Here is an 18861-nt window from a genome sequence, read left to right on the forward strand (position 1 = left end):
TTATCTATAGAGCAGCCACCACTGTGAGAGGAAGACTGGCCGCTCTGTAGAGGTCCAACACCGTTTCTCAATGGCTTTTCCCCTTCCTTAGCTAGTGAAGTGTCACCACTCAATAAGCAGAAAGAAAAATGGATTGAGAGAGTGGCTGAGAGTAGAAATGCAATACTACTGGATGTAGTGACTGAAGGAGCAGGAGAGAGGCCTGCGCACACTCTGCTGCTCAAGTCCAACCCCCAAATCTCCAGGTGGGGGGTGTGGCCTGTGAAGGGCAAGTCCCGATGCCCCTTACCTCACCCCTCACATTACTGCTGCAGGTGCAGGCTTCCTAGGAGGGCAGGGCTGTCTACCTGGAAAATGAGCTCTGGTTTTGACATTGCTCGTTCTTACATCTAACAGACTCAAGTCTGTTTTGTGCACTGGATTGCAAGTGGGGTGGTCTAGGAACTCCTCAAATGTGAATGCTGAAAAGTAGGCTGCAATACTGATGCCACAAAGCAAGCTGGACATGGATTACTACTTTCGTACTTTAACTAAAGTATGAAAAGGACAGAAAGTATCCTCCCCTCTACAGACTCCTTAAGGGGCACATTACTCTTCAAATCAGAAAGGGTTTTAAGCATGACTTCCCCCCTCATCTGTGCGGTGAGACAAGGCCAGGAGAAAGGAGAGTTCCTGTATCCTGTGGATCTTTCTGGTTCTACTTTCTCATCCTTCTTTGTGACAGACCCTGTTCTGGGCACTGGGGATACAACAGTAAGACAAACGTAATTATTTTTCTTATAGAGTCTATATTCTCCAGGGAGGCGCACCAAAGCTCAAAGTCCTAACTGGGGCCTACAGGGCTGTGTGTGACTTGTAGATACTGCCCCTTATCTCCCACTATCCCCCAGGTAGATGTCCCCACCTTGTTCCTTGCTAACACAATGAGCGGTGGGAAGACGGACAGGGAGGGAGGCCTCTAGGCAGCTGGCCCACTGACACATGAGTCAGAGCTTGCACAGGGACATTCTGCCATGGAGGGGAAGATGATGACAATATAATACACTATAATAGGCCTTTATAGGACTCACTGCATGAAGGAAAATGCTATGCGGTTGGTTTCTTGGTACAGAATAGGACATACTTGGTAATAAACAGAGGTTGGAGTAAGTAAGCTATATGACAAGTTATCCCACCCACATGAATGAATATATTTGGTACAAATTAAGTCTTCTACCTCACTGGTCTCTTCTGAAGTTGGTTCTACTTACTTTGCCTCAGTGATAGGAATCCAAAGAGTCACCTCTGACCAGAGAAACTGAGGCATGTCTCCAAGGAGGCTTGCACAGAGATGTTCACTATAACCCTGTGTGTGAGTGCCTCTGTACAGGGGAGCGAGAGATGGAATGGTGGCATGACACGTCATATGCCAGTCAAAAGAAATGCACTAGATCCACATGGAGCGATATAGCTAGAGCCTAATAACAGTGTTGAATGTAAAAAGCTGCAGAGAAACTTGTACAAGTGATATCACTTATTGAAAAAAAAGAGAAGAAAGAAAATTATACACCTAAACAGGCAACTGGATTTGGGGCTGGTGGCCCAAGGAACTTCATTTTATCTGTAAAGTTCTAAAAACTTTTTAACAGAGGATGTAGTCATGTACAACTTATATAATTAAAAATTGATTTTTCATTGTGCATTTAAAAAATCAAAAGTTTTCTGGAAATAAGAGCTAAAAGATAATGTTTGTGGTATAAACAGGGCAGCTTAGATTAATGGTTTCCTACAGCCTTCACTGGGATGTAAAAAGAAAATGTTCGAATTTTATTTATATTTTTCCAATTGTCCTTTCAAAGTTGTATTTTTGTATGCTTTACAATATATATACTTTATTTATTTATTTATTTTGAGATGGGGTCTCACTCTGTCACCCAGGCTGGAGTGCAGTGGCACGATCTCTGCTCCTTGCAACCTCTGCCTCCCAGGCTCAAGTGATCCTCCCGCCTCAGCCTCCTGAGTAGTTGGAACCACAGGCGCATGCCACTATGCTTGGCTAATTTTTTGTATTTTTAGTAGAGGTGCCCCATGTTGCCCAGGCTGGTCTTAAACCCCTGAGCTCAGGGAATCCACCTGCCTCGGCCTTCCAAAGTGCTGGGATTACAGGCGTGAGCTACTGTGCCTGGCCATATATATACTTTAATAACAGGAACATGTGTAAATAAAGAGTTTTTTGTAGAAATGAGGTCTCCCTATGTTGAGTTCAAACTCCTGAACTCAAGCAATCCTTCCACCTTGGCTTCCCAAAGCACTGGGATTATAGGCGTGAACCATCATGCCCAACCCATAACTTTATTTTAATTTTGGAGGCAGAGTCTCACTCTGTCGCCCAGGCTGGAGTGCAGTGACACAATCCTGGCTCACTGCAACCTCCATCTCCTGGGTTCAAGTGATTCTCCTGCCTCAGCCTCCCAAGTAGCTGGGATTATAGGCGCGTGCTACCACACCCAGCTAATTGTTTGTATTTTTAGCAGAGACAGGGTCTCACCATGTTGCCCAAGCTGGTCTTGAACTCCTGAGCTCAGGCAATCTGCCCATCTCAGCCTCCCAAAGTGCGGGGATTACAGGCGTGAGCTACCGCACCAGGCCCTAATCTATAGTTTTAAATTAAAGAAATATGAATATATTGGCAGGATATCCTCAAAAATGGTTTTATTATTCACTTGAGGCCAGGAGTTTGAGACCAGCCTGGGCAACAGAGTAAGACCCCGGTCTCTACAAAAAGTAAAAAAAATAACTAGCTGGGTGTGGCGGCACACACCTGTAGTCCCAGCTACTCAAGAGGCTGAGGTGGGAGGATTACATGAGTCCAGGAGTTTGAGGCTGCAGTGAGCTATGATCAAGCCACTGCACTCTAGTCTGGGCAACAGAGTGAGACCCTGTCTCTAAAAAAAAAAAAAAAAAAAAAAAAAAGAAAAAAGAAAAAAACTGGCTGGGCACAGTGGTTCACGCCTGTAATCCTAACACTTTAGGAAGCCAAGGTGGGCTTAAGCTCAGGAGTTCAGGACCAGCCTGGACAACATGGCAAAACCTTGCCTTTACAAAAAATAGAAAAATTAGACCGTGGTCCCAGCTACTTGGGAGGCTGAGGTGGGAGGATCACCTGAGCCTGGGGAAGTCAGGGTTATAGGAAGCCTGATCACGCCACTGCACTCCAGCCTAGGTAAAAGAATGAAACGTGAGACTCTATCTTTCTCTAAAATATATATATATATATATAATTGATATGTGACCAGAAAAACTTGGGGACCACTTAGTAGCTTAGACAAGACTGACCTTAACTCCCCTTACATTGAGCCCTGGCTGTGGGGAAGTGTGTAGCAGACCAGATGCTGGAGAAAGGGAAGACAGAATCTTTTTCACCTGGTAGAAGCAAGCCACAGGGGAAGCCTCCAGGCTTCTCCCAGTGGAGAGGAAGCCTGAGCTAACTGTGCTTATGGCAAATCAATCCCAGAAGCACCTTTGCCACTCCTACTGCTGCACCAAGCTCAAAGAATGGCAGGACATAGCACTGATGTATCTGCAGCTGGTTTCAATTCTGCCCAAACCAAACTTTACCCCCAGATGTTGGCCTTCCATTTCCAAGACAGAGGTTACCTCGCCCACACTGGGAAAAGCCAGTCAAACAGGCTTGGCAAGGGCAGCCACCATAGGGAAGTACATTTTTTCCATTCAGTAGCCCAGGGAGCACCGAGCCACTTTCTCATGTCATAAAAAGGATGACTCATTTTGTATACTAAACAAAGAAATCCTAGTGTACCTATTACATCTCAGAGAATCTATTACATCTCAGAGAATTTCCCTTCCTTTCTGTGTGTGTTTTTTTCCTTTTTTTTAAAGAGACAGGGTCTTGCTTTGTCACTCAGGCTAGAGTTAGGTGTCACCATCACGGCTCACTGTAGCCTCAACCTCCTGGGCCCAAGCAATTCTCCTGCCTCTGCCTTCTGAGTAACAGGAACTAAAGGTGTGCACCACACGGCCCAGCTAACTTTTTATTTTTACTTTACTTTGTAGAGATAGGGTCTCAATATACCTGGCCTCAAGTGATCCTCCTGCCTCAAAGTGCTGGGATTACAGGCGTGAGCCACTGCAACCAGCCAGAACTTCCATTCTAAAAAGAGAGATAACCATACCCCATAAGACTCAAGATTCACAGTGGGTTGAAACAAGGCAGGGTGTCAGTGTTTCCGTTTGAAATCATACTGAGATGCAAGGAGTTCCAGAAACAAATGATTTCTGTTATTAAACAGCCAGAACCACACGGCTACAGTTAAGAGCAGAGGCCAGTTAAGAGCAGCAACCTTTTTCCATAAAGGGCCACATACTAAATTTCTAGGCTCTGCAGGTCATTTGGTCTCCATTAGAGCTACTCCGCTAGGCCACAGTAGCAGGAAGGCAGCCACAGGTAATACATAAACAAATGGGCACAGCTGTTGCTACAGACTGAGAGTTTGTGCCCCCCTAAAATTTGTATGTTGAAGCCTTAAGCCTGCAATGTGATGGTATTAGGAGGTTGGGCCTTTGGGAAATAATCAGGCTTAGATGCAGTCGTGAGGGTAGGGCCCTCATGACAGGATTAGTGTCCTATAAGAAGAAACCAGAAACCTAGCTCTCTCTCCATGACACATGAGAACACAGCTGTCTGTAGCCAGAAAGAGTGTACCCTCACCAGGAACCAAATCAGCCAGTACCTTGATCTTATACTGCCTAGCTTTCGAAACTGTAAGAAATAAATGTCTGTTGTTGAAGACATCCAGTCTGTGATATTGTTACACCAACCCAAGCAGACTAAGACAGCTGTGTTCCAATAAAACTTTATTTGCAAAAGCAGACAGTAGGCCAGATTTGGCTCATGGGCTAGAGCTGATGACCCCTGGTTAAGAACACAGACACTCTGTGTTCTTAGACTGTCAAGAAGTCCTAGAAGCCCGCTGGGCACAGTGGCTCACGTTTGTAATCCCCAAACTTTGGGAGGCCAAGGCGGGAGGATCACTTGAGCTCAGGAGTTCGAGACCAGCCTGGGCAACTTGGTGAAACCCTGTCTCTACCAAAAATACAAAAATAAAATAATCTGGGCATGGTTGTGCATGCCTGTGGTCCCAGCTACTTGAGAGGCTGAGGTGGGAGAATCACTTGAGCCCGGGGAGAATCGCTTGACGTTGCAGTGAGCCGCGATCGTGCCACTGCACTGCAGCCTACCTTGGACCAGGCTGGTCACTCATTCCCTAAGCCTTGGTTTCCTTGATTCTAAAATGAGGACAAGAGTAAGTACCTCAGAGGGCTGTCGAAGGGACTACACACGGTACAGTGAATGAAGCACGCAGGGCCCACTATAGGCTAAGAGCTCAATGCATGTTAGCCACTGTTCTTAGAACGTCAATTAGATTATCAGCACTCCGTTCAGAAGAAAACCTTAACATTGGGAGAGAACAACTAAAATTCACATTCTGCCAAATCTCCTCAGAACACGTTCGCAGCAAAAAATATTTTAGGATAGAAGTAGGACTGAAGCCTGCCATTTAACAATTCTTGGCTCACTGTATGTCTCACATAGGACAATCTGTACAGATTACACTGAATAACAAAATGGCTTTGCATTTGGAAGAGTTGCTTCCGTGAAGAAACTCTCATCAATTCTCAAGTACATGTAACAAAGAAGAGAGATTAATAGAGTAAATATTAGACCAGAGATGCCAAAAATGTGGCATGCTCACTGCCACTTTGCAGTCCTGTGCCTTGGTAGATAAAACCAATCAATCACAGTACTCTTTCTCCAGAAAGCTGTACACCTCTTTAGACACCTCTTCTACACAGCAATCAGAATACAGAATCTGGTCACCATTCCTGTTCTAGAAAGTACTGGCAAGCTGTGGATCACTTCAACATATTTTTAAAATTTATTAAACTTTATTCATTGATGTGGACTGCCCACTGAGGTCAAGAATAAATGTTCTTTGAGCCAGGCGTGGTAGCTCATGCCTATAATCCCAATTACTTGGGAGGCTGAGGCAGGAGGACTGTTTGAGCCTGGGAGTTAGTGGCTCTAGTGAGCTATGATCAAGGCACTGCACTACAGCCTGGGCAACAGAGTGAGACCCTGACTCAAAATAAACAAAAAAGAGAATAAATGTTCTTTGGGGTAATCAGAAACCTAAGGAGTAGGTCCTGAGCAAAAGTACAAGAATGGTGGGCCAGGAATTAAGAAACCCAAGTTATAGTCCTGTTTCTCGTACTACCTGTATATTACTGGACAAGTCACCTTAACTTCTCTACTCTTGCTTCTTCTTCAGTAAAAGGTAATTTATAAGAAAGTTACTTGTGGCTCTAATTACAGTCAGTCTTCATTATTTGCAGCTATACTTGCAAATGCACTTACTCACTAAAATTTATTTATAAGCCCAAATCAATACTTCTGGGGCTTTTTTGGTCATTTGTCGACATGCACAGAGCAGTGAAAAATTTGAAATCACTTGATGTTCATGTTCTTAACTGAGGTCAAACAAGGCAACACTATGCCTCCTTGTTTCACTCTCCTACTGAAAATAAGTATCTTTTTAGTGGTGCAGTTAGTGCTGTGTTTTTTGCATTTTGGTGCTTTTTGTTGGTGATTTTGCTGTTTACAATGGACCCCAAGGGTGTGCTGATGTGCTTTCCAGTGTTCCTTTTTTTTTTTTTTTTTTTTTATTATACTTTAGGTTTTAGGGTACATGTGCACAATGTGCAGGTTTGTTACATATGTATCCATGTGCCATGTTGATTTCCTGCACCCACTAACTCGTCATTTAGCATTAGGTATATCTCCTAATGCTGTCCCTCCCTTTCCAGTGTTCCTAACAGCAAGAAGGTGGTGATGTGCCTCACAGAGAAATTATGTGTGTTAGATAAGCTTTGTTCAGGCATGCGTTATAGCACCGTGGCCCCTGAGTTCAATGTAAATGCATCAACAATAGATATTAGATAGTCTCTTTAAATAGAAACACATGAAGACTAAAGGCTTGCAGGAACCTAACCCTGTAGTTCCTCTAGGAACAAAGATTCAATGTTTGCTAATTCAGTATGGGAGGTGACTTTATAGCACATAACTACCAAAAACAACAGATTCGACTGTCTCTATTTCTCTACTTGATATGAATTTTAATGCCATTAAGAAAGAGGCTTTTGAGACCAGCTTGACCAAAATAGTGAAACCCCATCTGTACTAAAAATACAAAAAATTAGCCAGGCATGGTGGCAGGTGCATGTAATCTCAGCTACTCGGGAGGCTGAGGCAGGAGAATCCCTTGAACCCGAGAAGCAGACGTTGCAGTGAGCTGAGGTCACGCCACTGCACTCCAGTCGGGGCAACAAGAGCAAACCTCCATCTCCAGAAAAAAAAAAAAAACAAGAAAGAAAGAAAGGCTGAGCCAGGTGCAGTGGCTCATGCCTGTAAACCCAGCACTTTGGGAAGCCAAGGCAGTAGGATTGCTTGAGGCCAGAAGTGTAAGACCAGCCTGGGCAACATAGCAAGACTGCATCTCTACGAAATGGAAAAAATAAGAAAGAGGCTGTATAAAAATGCCTTATGTGCCCGTGTGTGTCAAATATTCCTATTAATGCTAAAATATTCCAATTAATTTTCATTTAGAAAAACATACACAAGACATGAACAAATAAGGTATTTCTAGGGGAAAAAATTTCTGGCTTTAGCTAAAGAGCTCACATCTTTCTCTTTTCCCTCCCTCATGAGATCTTCAAAAAGAATACGTTAAACTGCTCCTTTCTGCATCACCTCTGAGAGCACTGAATGCCAGGGTGGTCCCCAGCATAGTTCTGTTTAAGGACCAACTGTGGCTTGGAGAGAACCCCCTTGACAACACGAAGTTTAAACATGGTACCTGCAAGCAGTCAAGGGATGTGCTGACTACCCTTGGGGACTTGGACTGGCAAGCTAGCTCGAATGGAAGAAAATACTTGTCAGCTTCAATGAAGTTTGCCTTTGGTGGTGCAGCAGTGCCAAGCCTAGGAGAAAAGCAAGAGAGGGTCGGGAGAAGAAATGAATTTTCTACACCTTACTCTAACTTCCCCTTCCATCTGCAACCATTTAATTTAAAGTGCCTGCAAACTATATCCTGGGGCTAGGCGTTAAAAGTTGAACACATGCATTAGCAAAAACACCACTAAAGTGCCACATGCGGAGAGCAAGTTCTCTGATTGGCATGCTGAATTAACAACATCCTGGACTGAATCCTGGTGGCAGCCATGCCAGAGCTGTATTTCTGAAATGTGACTAACGGCCTTCCTTACTATGAAGATCAGGAGTAGCCATTCATGGAGCGAGCTGTCCTCACACCTAAGGAAGCATGCCATACAAGAGACAAGGGCTTTGCCTGTTCTGTTAAGAAAAGATACAGGCCGGGAGCGGTGGCTCACGCTTGTAATCCCAGCACTTTGGGAGGCCAAGGCGGGCGGATCACGAGGTCAGGAGATCGAGACCACACTGAAACCCCGTCTCTACTAAAAATACAAAAAATTAGCCGGGCGTGGTGGCGGGCGCCTGTAGTCCCAGCTACCAGAGAGGGTGAGGCAGGAGAATGGCGTGAACCAGGGAGGCGGAGCTTGCAGTGAGCCAAGATTGCACCACTGCACTCCAGCCTGGGCGACAGAGCGAGACTCCGTCTCAAAAAAAAAGAAGATACAACAGCATTACCTCTATCTCAATCCTTCCTTCCAAGTATACAAGTACTGAGGCAGTAGCCTGTGAACCTAGCATCAGTTCAAATATACACAGAGTTGTGCTGTGTGCCTAGCACCATGCTTGCAGAGTGTGTATCACCCCTGAGGATTAGAAATATGAGAAAACAAGCAGAGAAAGGGGCTCCCCCAGTTGCTACCTACTCCCTTCATGCCGTATCTCAGCAAGGAGGTAGTGCTATAGCTTACCTCTGCTTTTCTATTTCTGCTTTAATTTCATCTGGTAAGGAAGGAAGAAAAAACACATTAGGAAAATGCAACATTTATGTAAAGGAAAACTTTACTAAAAGATATTTGGAGACCACTGAAAAGAATTTTAATGAGATGTTTAAATACAAAAATGCTGATATGAAGTGAAAGAAATAATTGTAACAGCAATAATAGCTAACACTTACATGGAGTGACTGGCTAGGCATTACTGTGAGTATGTGTTTTAGCTCATTTAGCCCTCACAACGATCCTGTGAGGTCCGTACTATTATTATATCCATCTCATTTAGAGGAGGGTTTCTCAGCCTTGGCACCACTGACATTTGGGGATGAAGAATTCTTTGTTATGAGGTTGCCCTGTGCACTCTAGGATATTGAGTAGCATCCCTGTCCTCCATCCACTGGATACCAAGAGCACCCTTGACCCCTCTGCCATCTCGAAAACCAAAAACGTCTGTAGACATTGCCAAGTGTCTCCTGAGCAAAACTGCTCTTGATGAGAAGCAATGATTTTGATGAGGAAACCAAGGCACAGGAGATTAGGTAACTTGGCTACTGTTGCACATCAAGAACTAGGGAGCGAGAATTTGAACGGAGGCTTTCTGGCTCTACAGCCACATTCTTACCTGTTCCTTGTTCTGCAGAATGCATGTTCATGACAGTTAGCTGACACAATAACATGGTAATATCACAACATCTCAACTGTGTGCAAATATGCATAGAAGACTGGAAACCAATATAACAAAGTATTGAAACCAATAAAATATTGAAAGTTGTCTAAGTAGTGGGATGATGATTTTTTTTCTTTTTTCACACTTTCTATGATAAGCATATATACTTTTTCTTAATCAGCACTTTTTAAAACAATTATAATAAAATATACATAACCTAAAATTTACCGTCTTAACCATCTTTTAAGTTTACAGTTGAATGGCATTAAGTACATTTACATTGTGCTAAGGCACGTGTGACTTTTTTGAATTAAAATTAATTTTAAAATCTTAACCACAGAGGTTACAACTATCCTGGCAGGGTTATAGGAACAAAATGTCATTTTTCAGAAATCACAATCTCAGCGATAGTCTTATTTCCAGGAAAACAAGATTTTGTGCCATTAAAACAACAAAACACCCTGTCTAAATACACAGAATTCCCCCACATCCACTCAGTTGAGTGTACTTCTACATGTTGGACCCGCAAACCCACATATTACCAAATCAGGCATGGGAAGGAGGTTTGTCCTCAATACCATGTATTCAGATCATCTCCAAAAGGCCAGCCTCCTTTACACAATCTCTAGAGAACCAGTAGTGTGGATATTGGCACTAGTTATCCTAGCAACCCCAGGACATGGTACTGAAGGTTGCAAATTTCCTTTTCTTAGGTAACTCCATTCTAGACTCAACTTGAAGATGTGAAAACCAAGTAAACTGACTCATGGAAGTAGCAATTTCTACCCTTCAAGCCCAACTTTGTATATCTTATTACACACATAAGAAAACAGAAGAGAAATGCCCAAATGACTAATAGCAACCATTTTGCTCATGGACCATAGGAGTTGTGACACACAGGGTCAGAGAGCTGTGTCGCATGGATCTTGCCCCTCAGGGAAAAGAATTCACCAAGGAAATGCTCCAGCTTCCACTAGAAGAGGCCCATGAAGTTGTGGGAGATCTAGCCCATGAGGCTGGTGGCCAAGCTATCAGCTTTTAGAAACCTGTATCTATAATGCCAAGGCTCTGCTTGGGTGACAAGATATGTCACTGTGACATGCCAGAGGGGTGCTGCTGCCCAAACTCAAATGCAAGTCTTCCTTCCAATCACGGTTACCTTGTTAGAGTCAAGTTTAAGTCCTAAACCTATCTGAAGCAATAAGGTCTTCGCTAGCATTGGTGCTGGCCTGTGAGCTCTAAAACAATCTGTTTTGAAATGCCACTATAGGCCAGGTGCGGTGGCTCACGCCTGTTATCCCAGCATTTTGGGAGGCCGAGGCAGGCAGATCACGAGGTCAGGAGTTTGAGACCAGCCTGACCAACATGGTGAAACCCTATCTCTACTAAAAATATGAAAATTAGCTGGGCATGGTACCACACACCTGTAATCCCAGCTACTCAGGAGGGTGAGGCAGGAGAATCGCTTGAACCCGGGAAGCAGTAATTGCAGTGAGCCGAGATGGTGCCACTGCACTTCAGCCTGGGTGACACAGTGAGACTCTGTCTCAAAAAAAAAAAAAAAAACATAAAACAAACCAAACACAAAAGTTACACCAACTACAAAGGCCCATGGAGGCCAGATGGGAAATGTCAAGAAAAAACACGGTGGGTGTAAGATCAAAGAAAGACAGGACCCCCTCTCCACCCAGTACAGGAAGGGGTGTGGCAGCTCCTCAGCTCCAGCTGACTGGAATCTTTAGAGTCCCTCAGCTCACAGGTGCTAGTTGTTCTGATTTTTCCAGAGGTCGAAATCCAGATTTTAAGTGAAACCTCTGATTGCAATTCAAACACCTTCAATTGTTTTAAAATTATGTTAAACAGAAAAAATAATATCTGGTGTTCGATAGATCAGTAGGATGACTACAGTTAACATTAACCAACTGTACATTTCAAAATAGCTAGGAAAGAATAATTCAAATGTTCCTAATATAAAGAAAAAATAAATATTTAAAGTGATGGATATCCCAGTTACCCTGATTTGACTATATGAAAGCATCCAATTATCAATGCACCTCAAAAATATATACAGCTATATGTATCAATAAAAATATATTTAAAAAATATTATGGCTTAAATAAGACTGGTTTGCAAGCTGCCTAGCCCTGAGGCTACCGGTTTGCCAATTTTGCTTTAAGGGATGGAGAAGAGCCGAAGAGAGAACGCTTCAGTGGCTGCAGAAAAGTAGCTGCAGGGGATAAAAGTGGCTTTTAAGGACTGTGACCAGTGCTATGAGGACAAAACATCAAGTTTTCTATAACCGAAATGTTGTCCAGCCAAAGAACAAAGAACTAAGGAGCCAGAGGACTGAAGTTCCAGGCCAAACTCCATTATAAATTTTACAGATGAAAATCAAGATCCACAGAGGTTACAAGTTATTAAGTACTGGAGATGGGACTTAAACCCAGAAAATCAGGCTCCAGAGTCTGTGTTCTCCTGGATACCTTGACTCTCGAACAAGCATATGGAATTACTCTGTAAACTATAAATGCAGAAGAGTTTAAATGTGTGGTTTTCCTAGCACTGATACTAACCATGAATGCTACAACCATGGTTCAAAACACTGGTGTTTTACTGCTCTGTGAACCCATCCAGCTGGGAAGGCTGGTTTACAAGCCTTCTGAAATCTCCAAACCTCGTGTCTGGCCTGGCATGACCACAGCAAAGGTAAAACCTGGTTTTGGAATGGGAATGAGCAAGGGTTGACAGGACTGGCGGCAGCAGCAGTGCAGGGCACAGGGACCGAAGAGAGCAGCCCTCTCCTGTGACCAGGAAAGAGTTGCTACCTGGAAGAGTAACTGCAGAAACCCAAGAAACTCCAGTTGCAAATCCTATGTTCACAGATTTTCTTTAGTTTTCTAAATTTACCCTTAAGTATTCCCACGAGAATTAGGAATTGTTGCACTTTCTAAACTACTCTTTGTTGAAGAAAAAAAAATCTTGAGGCCAGTCCCAGTGGCTCACGCCTGTAATCCCAGCACTTTGGGAGGCTGAGGCGGGCAGATCAGTTTAAGCTCAGGAGCTCAGACCAGCCTGAGCAACATGGTAAAAAGACTTGGAGTCCATCAAAAAGAAAGAAAGAAAGAAAAGAAAGAAAGGCAAGAAAGACAGAGAAAGAAAGAAGGAAAGAAAGAAAGAAAGAAAGAAAGAAAGAAAGAAAGAAAGAAAGAAAGAAAGAGAGAGAGAGAAAGAGAGAAAGAAAGAAAGACACTCTTGAAAAGTCTTCTCCACTAGGCCCAGTAGGGGCCCAGATCATAATGGCATCTTTGTAAGGGATGGGAGGAAGCCCATGGAGGGGCTGGGAGAGGGCGGCCTGACTCAACTTTTCTTCGGACAGATCACTCTGGCTGCCGTGAGGATAAAGAGGAAGGTGGCCAGGACAGAAGCAGGGAAACCAATCAGGAAGTTACTGCTAATAATCCAGCCTAGCAGCAATGGGGGCTTAGAGCAGGACAGAGCCTGTGCAGGTGGAGAGAAGGCACAGTCTGAAGCACACCAGCACCTTTTGTTTTTGTTTTGGAGACAGAGTCTCACCCTCTCACCCAGGCTGGAAATGCTCAAATAGCAGTAGTCTCATATGGCCCAACCTAAAAGTTGGGTTCTTGATATATCTGGATAATGCAATCTTTTTTTTTTCCATTAAAAGAGGGAGGAACAATCCCATCAAAAAGTGGGCAAAGGATATGAACAGACACTTCTCAAAAGAAGACATTTATGTGGCCAAAAAACATATGAAAAAAAGCTCATCATCTCTGGTCAATAGAGAAACATAAATCAAGGCCCGATGTGGTGGCTCATGCCTGTAATCCCAGCACTTTGGGAGGCTGAGGCGGGCAGATCACCTGAGGTCAGGAGTTTGAGACCAGCCTGGCCAACATAGAGAAATCCCGTCTCTACCAAAAATACAAAAAAATTAGCCGGGCGTGGTGGTGCATGCCTGTAGTCCCACCTACTCAGGAGGCTGAGGCAGGAGAACCGCTTGAACCCTGGAGGCAAAGGGCACAGTGAGCTGAGATCGTGCCAATGCACTCCAGCCTGGGCAACAAGAGGGAAACTCCGTCTCAAAAAAAAAAAAAAAAAAAAAAAAGAGAGAAATGCAAATCAAAACCACAATGAGATACCATCTCACGCCAGTTAGAAAGGCAATCATCAAAGTCAGGAAACAACAGATGCTGGAGAGGATGTGGAGAAATAGGAACGCTTTTACACTGTTGGTGGGATTGTAAATTAGTTCAACCATTGTGGAAGACAGTGTGGCGATTCCTCAAGGATCTAGAATGAGGAATACCATTTGACCCAGCAATCCCATCACTGGGTATATACCCAAAGGATTATAAATCATTCTACTATAAAGACACATGCACGTGTATGTTTACTGCAGCACTATTCACAATAGCAGACTTGGAACCAACCCAAATGCCCATTAATGATAGACTGGATAAAGAAAATGTGGCACATATACACCATGGACTACTATGCAACCATAAAAAAGGATGAGTTCATGTCCTTTGCAGGGACATGGATGAGGCTGGAAGCCATCATTCTCAGCAAACTAACATAGGAACAGAAAACCAAACACCACGTTCTTACTCAGAAGTGGGAGCTGAACAATGAGAACACATGGACACAGGGAGGGACACATCACACACCAGGGACTGTTGAGGGGTGGGAGGCAAGGGGAGGAAGAGCATTAGGACAAATACCTAATGCATGCTAGGCTGAAAACCTAGATGACGGGTTGATGCGTGCAGCAAACCACCATGGCACACATTTACCTATGTAACAAACCTGCTTGTTCTGCACATGTATCCCAGAACTTAAAAGTATTTTATATATATATATATATATATTTTTTTTTTTTTAAAAGGAGGGAGAAAAAGGAACAGGGAAAAAGTGTGCGTGGCAGGGTGCCTCACAGATAGCATGGCACAGCCTGATACGGCAGAAAGAAAAGACACAGGTGTGACACAGAGCTGGGTTCAAGTCCTGGCACAGACATCTATTAGCTGAATGATGCCAGATGGGTTATTGGGTTATTAAACTTCCCTGAATCCTTTTTTTTTTTTTTTTTTTTTTTGAGATGAAGTCTCACTCTGTCACCCAGGCTGGAGTGCAGTGGCGCCATCTCGGCTCACTGCAACCTCCGCCTCCTGGGTTCAAGAGATTCTCCTGCCTCAGCCTCCCCAATAGCTGGGACTACAGGCACGTGCCACCATGCCCGGTTAATTTTTATATTTTTAGTAGAGACAGGGTTTCGCCATGTTGGCCAGGCAGTTCTTGAACTCCTGACCCCAGGTGACACACCCGCCTCAGCCTTCCAAAGTGCTGGGATTACAGGCACGAGCCACCGCACCCGGCCAACTTCCCTGAATCTTGAATTCCTACTCTAAAAAATGGGAGTGATAAAAGACAGCCCCACATGCCCCAGAGACCATAACTAGGCACCAAGAGTGCAGATAATTCTCTTGACACCGCCATGAGAGAGCTCTTGGTGGTGACTAAGGCGGTGACTGGCACACAGCAGGTGGTCAATAAATGTCAGTTCTCTTGCTCTTATTTTAAAACAAGTCAGTATTAAAGCAAAATCTCTAGTGGGATCTCTAGTGGGATCTCCGTTGGATCAAGCAATGCCAAGGGAAAACGAGAATGAGTGTAACCCTAATAATAATAATAACAGTAACAATAATAATGATGATAGCTGACTCACTGATTGCCTCCTAGTGGCAGGTGCTCATTCAGTCCTCACCACAACCCAGGGAGGCAGGAACACTCTAATCATCCATAACTGTTTAACAGGTGAGGGATCTGAGCACAGGGAGGTTAAGCCATCTGCCCACGTCACAGCCAGAAGTGCTACTCTGCAGTCAGGATCCATGCCCAGGCAGTCTGTTGGAGGGCCAGCACTCCTGAGCCACTCAACGATGACAGAAGGAGGATGGTGCAGGAAGAGGGGCATACGGCACAGCATATCTGCTCCACTTTATTGCTCCACATCTTAACAGGCGTTGCCTTCCCAACTGCCAATGGGGCAATTAGCAACAATTTCCAGGCTGGAAGTGAGGGAGACTGGAGCAGGGTGGGGCAGCTGCAGCTGAAAACCCACGCTGTCTTTGCGGGAAATCCTTTCTGGATGTTACCGCTCGGGTCACACACCTCCATTCACCAGCACCTCTGACACTGGCTCGCATTCTCTCTTCCACTCCCAAGGCAAGTCCAACAATCACCATCACCAACCTCAAACCCAGCACTGCCCAACAATCCCATCTAGCCAATGCCCCCAGATCCCACAGTAACCCTTCCACACTCCTCAGACATCTATCTGTCGCAGGCTTCCCCCACAGAAATCAACGCTGCCCCCAAATTCCTTTAGCACCCAGTCACCTGCCACATCCTCCTCCACTCCAAGCCAGCCTGGTGAGGTTGGTCACACTGACTCTTCTCCCTATATGGAACTGGGGCACTTCCAGCTCCTTCCTCTTCTCTCCTTCCAGCTGACCCTCTCAACTGCTCCCGGCAGAACCTGTCTTTGTCCTGTCAAACCTTGAGATGGCCAACCTCTTGGCTTTCCTTTTTCCTCATTTTCCAGGGTAGATCCCATTAGCAGGACTATTATCAGATGACACGCAATCAATAGCCTGGACTCTCTCTGACCTTTAGTCTTAACTTCTGGCAAAATCTCAAACTTAGATTGTACTAGTGTCCCCTTTTCACCTGACTCCACCTAAGCAGACCTCTGACAACAGGGCAGGTTGGCAGGCCTACAGAGCCCGAATTACCCACCACGAATGAAACCTGAAATGCTGCCCAGTAATTTGGTCACCTCTCACTCTCCACGATGGCTACTGCACATTTCTCCACTCTCAACAGCCCATCTCTCCCCTCCCAATCATCGCTGTTCTGCTGCCGTCCTCTTTACTCACAGCCAATGGAGTGGCCTCCTACTTCACTCAGAAATTAGAAGTGGGCACAAGGAGACTCCCTCAGCTTGCTGTTAGCAAACCTACAACTTGACCCACTTCGGGCCTACTCTCTGCTCTCTCCTGCTATAAGGGAGTGGGTGTCCAACCCCTCTACCTCTGTCATCTCCCATCCCTATCCGCCTTCTCAGGAACTTCACACTATCCATAATATCTAGAACCTGATCCCTTCTTACCACACTAGGCCACCACCATCACCCTAGGCCAAGCAACCGTTATCTCCCACCTGGGCCATCACAATGGTCTTGTAACTGGTCTCCATGCTTCAGCAATTATCCTCCCTTCCACCCCACAGCTTTTCTCAACAGCAGCCAGAGGGATGCCCTCAAAATGTAACTCAGATCACAACACTCCTTTGCTCAAAATGCTCTAGTAGCTTTCCATCCCACTCCGCCTAAAATTAAAACTCTCGATCTAGGCCTCCAAACCTCTACGTGATCTGGCCCCTGCTATCCCTCTGCTCTCGCCTTCTACCACCCTGGCCCTGGCCTACTTGCTCGAACACACCAAGCACATTTCTGCCCCGGGACCTTTGCATGAGCTATTCCTGCTCCTGGGAATGCCCTCGCTCCCCCCAGATATCTCCATGGCTCACCCCTTCACATCCCTGCTCTGATGTCCTCTTCAGGGGACTTCCTCACTACCTAATACTGCCACACCCTTGTCACCCTGTATCTCCTTACCTGCTTTGTTCTCTCACTTTACTGATTCATTTTTCTAGTCTTTTTTCATAGTATTTATCACCCTTGACGTATTACATATCAGTTCATTTATTATCTGCCTTCCCCAGTAGAACATAAACTCATGACAACAGACACTTTGCCTGTTCTGTTCACTGCTGAATTCCCAAGTACTGAGAATTCTTCAGCACAGAGTGGCAGGCACTCAACATTTGTTGAAAAAATGAAACACTGTCCTTTCTTCTTTCTGCATTGTCAAGCCTCTCCTTGAACTGGCTCCCTCCCCAATGACATTTAAACAAGTTCAAGTCTCTTCTACCTTAAAAAAAAGAAAAAACAAAATACTTTTAACATCCACATCTCCCTCCTCCCACAGCCAACCTTCGGGAAAGAGTTGTCTATGTTCACCGTCTGTTTCCTCACCTCCCACACCAGTCTGGCTTTCACCTCCATCATGCCACCAAAACAGCTCGAGCTAAGGCCACCAATGACCCACATGCCTCTAAATCTGAAGGGCATTTTTCCAGTCTTTACCTGACTTGACCTCTCTGTAGCATTTCACCTTACTGACCTCACTCTCAAATTTTCTCGACTTCGGGCTTCATAACCACATATTTTCCTCATCTTTCCTCCGCTTCTTGCCCATCTCTGCTCTATTTCGTCTGCAGACTCAGCCTCCTCTGCCCAGTCAGAAAAGGCCTGGAGGGTTCTCAGACCCAGGCCTCCTGCCTCTCCCTCTGTATACCATCTCACCAGGCTTCCCATTCCCACCTAGACTCTGCTGACTCCCAAATTCCTATCCTAAGCCCAGGCCTCTCTTATGAACATCAGGCTCATACAACTGGCCACTTCCCATTTCACATGTCCAGCTGAATGCTCAAAGGCAGACCAAACTCCACACATCCAAGTCCCAACTCAGATCAACTTCCTCCCTCCACCCCTCCATGTAGTCCTCTTCCCACATTCCCATCTGGATGGGCAGCATCCACCCAGCTGGGTGAGTCAGAAATCGGAGAGTCAAGCTTATCAATCCTCTTTTCCATGCTCTTACTCGCTCCATCACAAGGTTTTGTTGGTTTCATCTTCTAACCAGGTTGGAAATTCATTTTCTTTGCTCTATTTCTACTGTCACCACTAGTCCAGGCCACCAATATCTCTCACCTGAACAATGGTAACTGCCTGCGATGGTTTGAATGTCCCTACCAAAACTCTGCTGCAAATTAATTGCCACTGTGATGGTGTAAGAGTGGAGCCTTTAAGAAGTGATTAGGTCACGAGGGCTCTGCCCTCATGAATGGACTAATACATTACTGCATGAGTGGGCTCCTGATAAAAGGATGAGTTCAACCCCCATTTCCTCTCTCGCCTTCCGCCATAGGATGACCCTGGCCAGATGCTAGTGCCATGCTCTTGGACTGTGAGCCAAATAAACTTCTGTTCTTTATAAATCGCCCAGTGAGTAGCATTCTGTTAAAGCAGCACAAAATGGACTAAGACAGTCTCTTCATTGGTTCCT

General features: G+C 44.9%; 1 protein-coding gene across 2 annotated transcripts in view; it reads right to left on the reverse strand.

Moving 5' to 3' along the window:
• The window catches only part of ARFGEF2 (ADP ribosylation factor guanine nucleotide exchange factor 2), a 114609-nt gene that overhangs the window by 87635 nt on the left and 8113 nt on the right, over nt 1-18861 (reverse strand). For both annotated transcript variants that reach the window (XM_003252908.3, XM_030825512.1), the window contains exons 2-3: nt 8959-8989; nt 7914-8037 (exon numbers count right to left, since the gene is read on the reverse strand). In XM_003252908.3, coding sequence (XP_003252956.1) covers nt 7914-8037; nt 8959-8989 — 155 coding nt within the window. The remainder of the gene's footprint in view (nt 1-7913; nt 8038-8958; nt 8990-18861) is intronic.

The sequence above is a fragment of the Nomascus leucogenys genome, chromosome 13 (genome assembly GCF_006542625.1).
Source record: "Nomascus leucogenys isolate Asia chromosome 13, Asia_NLE_v1, whole genome shotgun sequence".
In the NCBI taxonomy this organism is placed as follows: Eukaryota; Metazoa; Chordata; class Mammalia; order Primates; family Hylobatidae; genus Nomascus; species Nomascus leucogenys.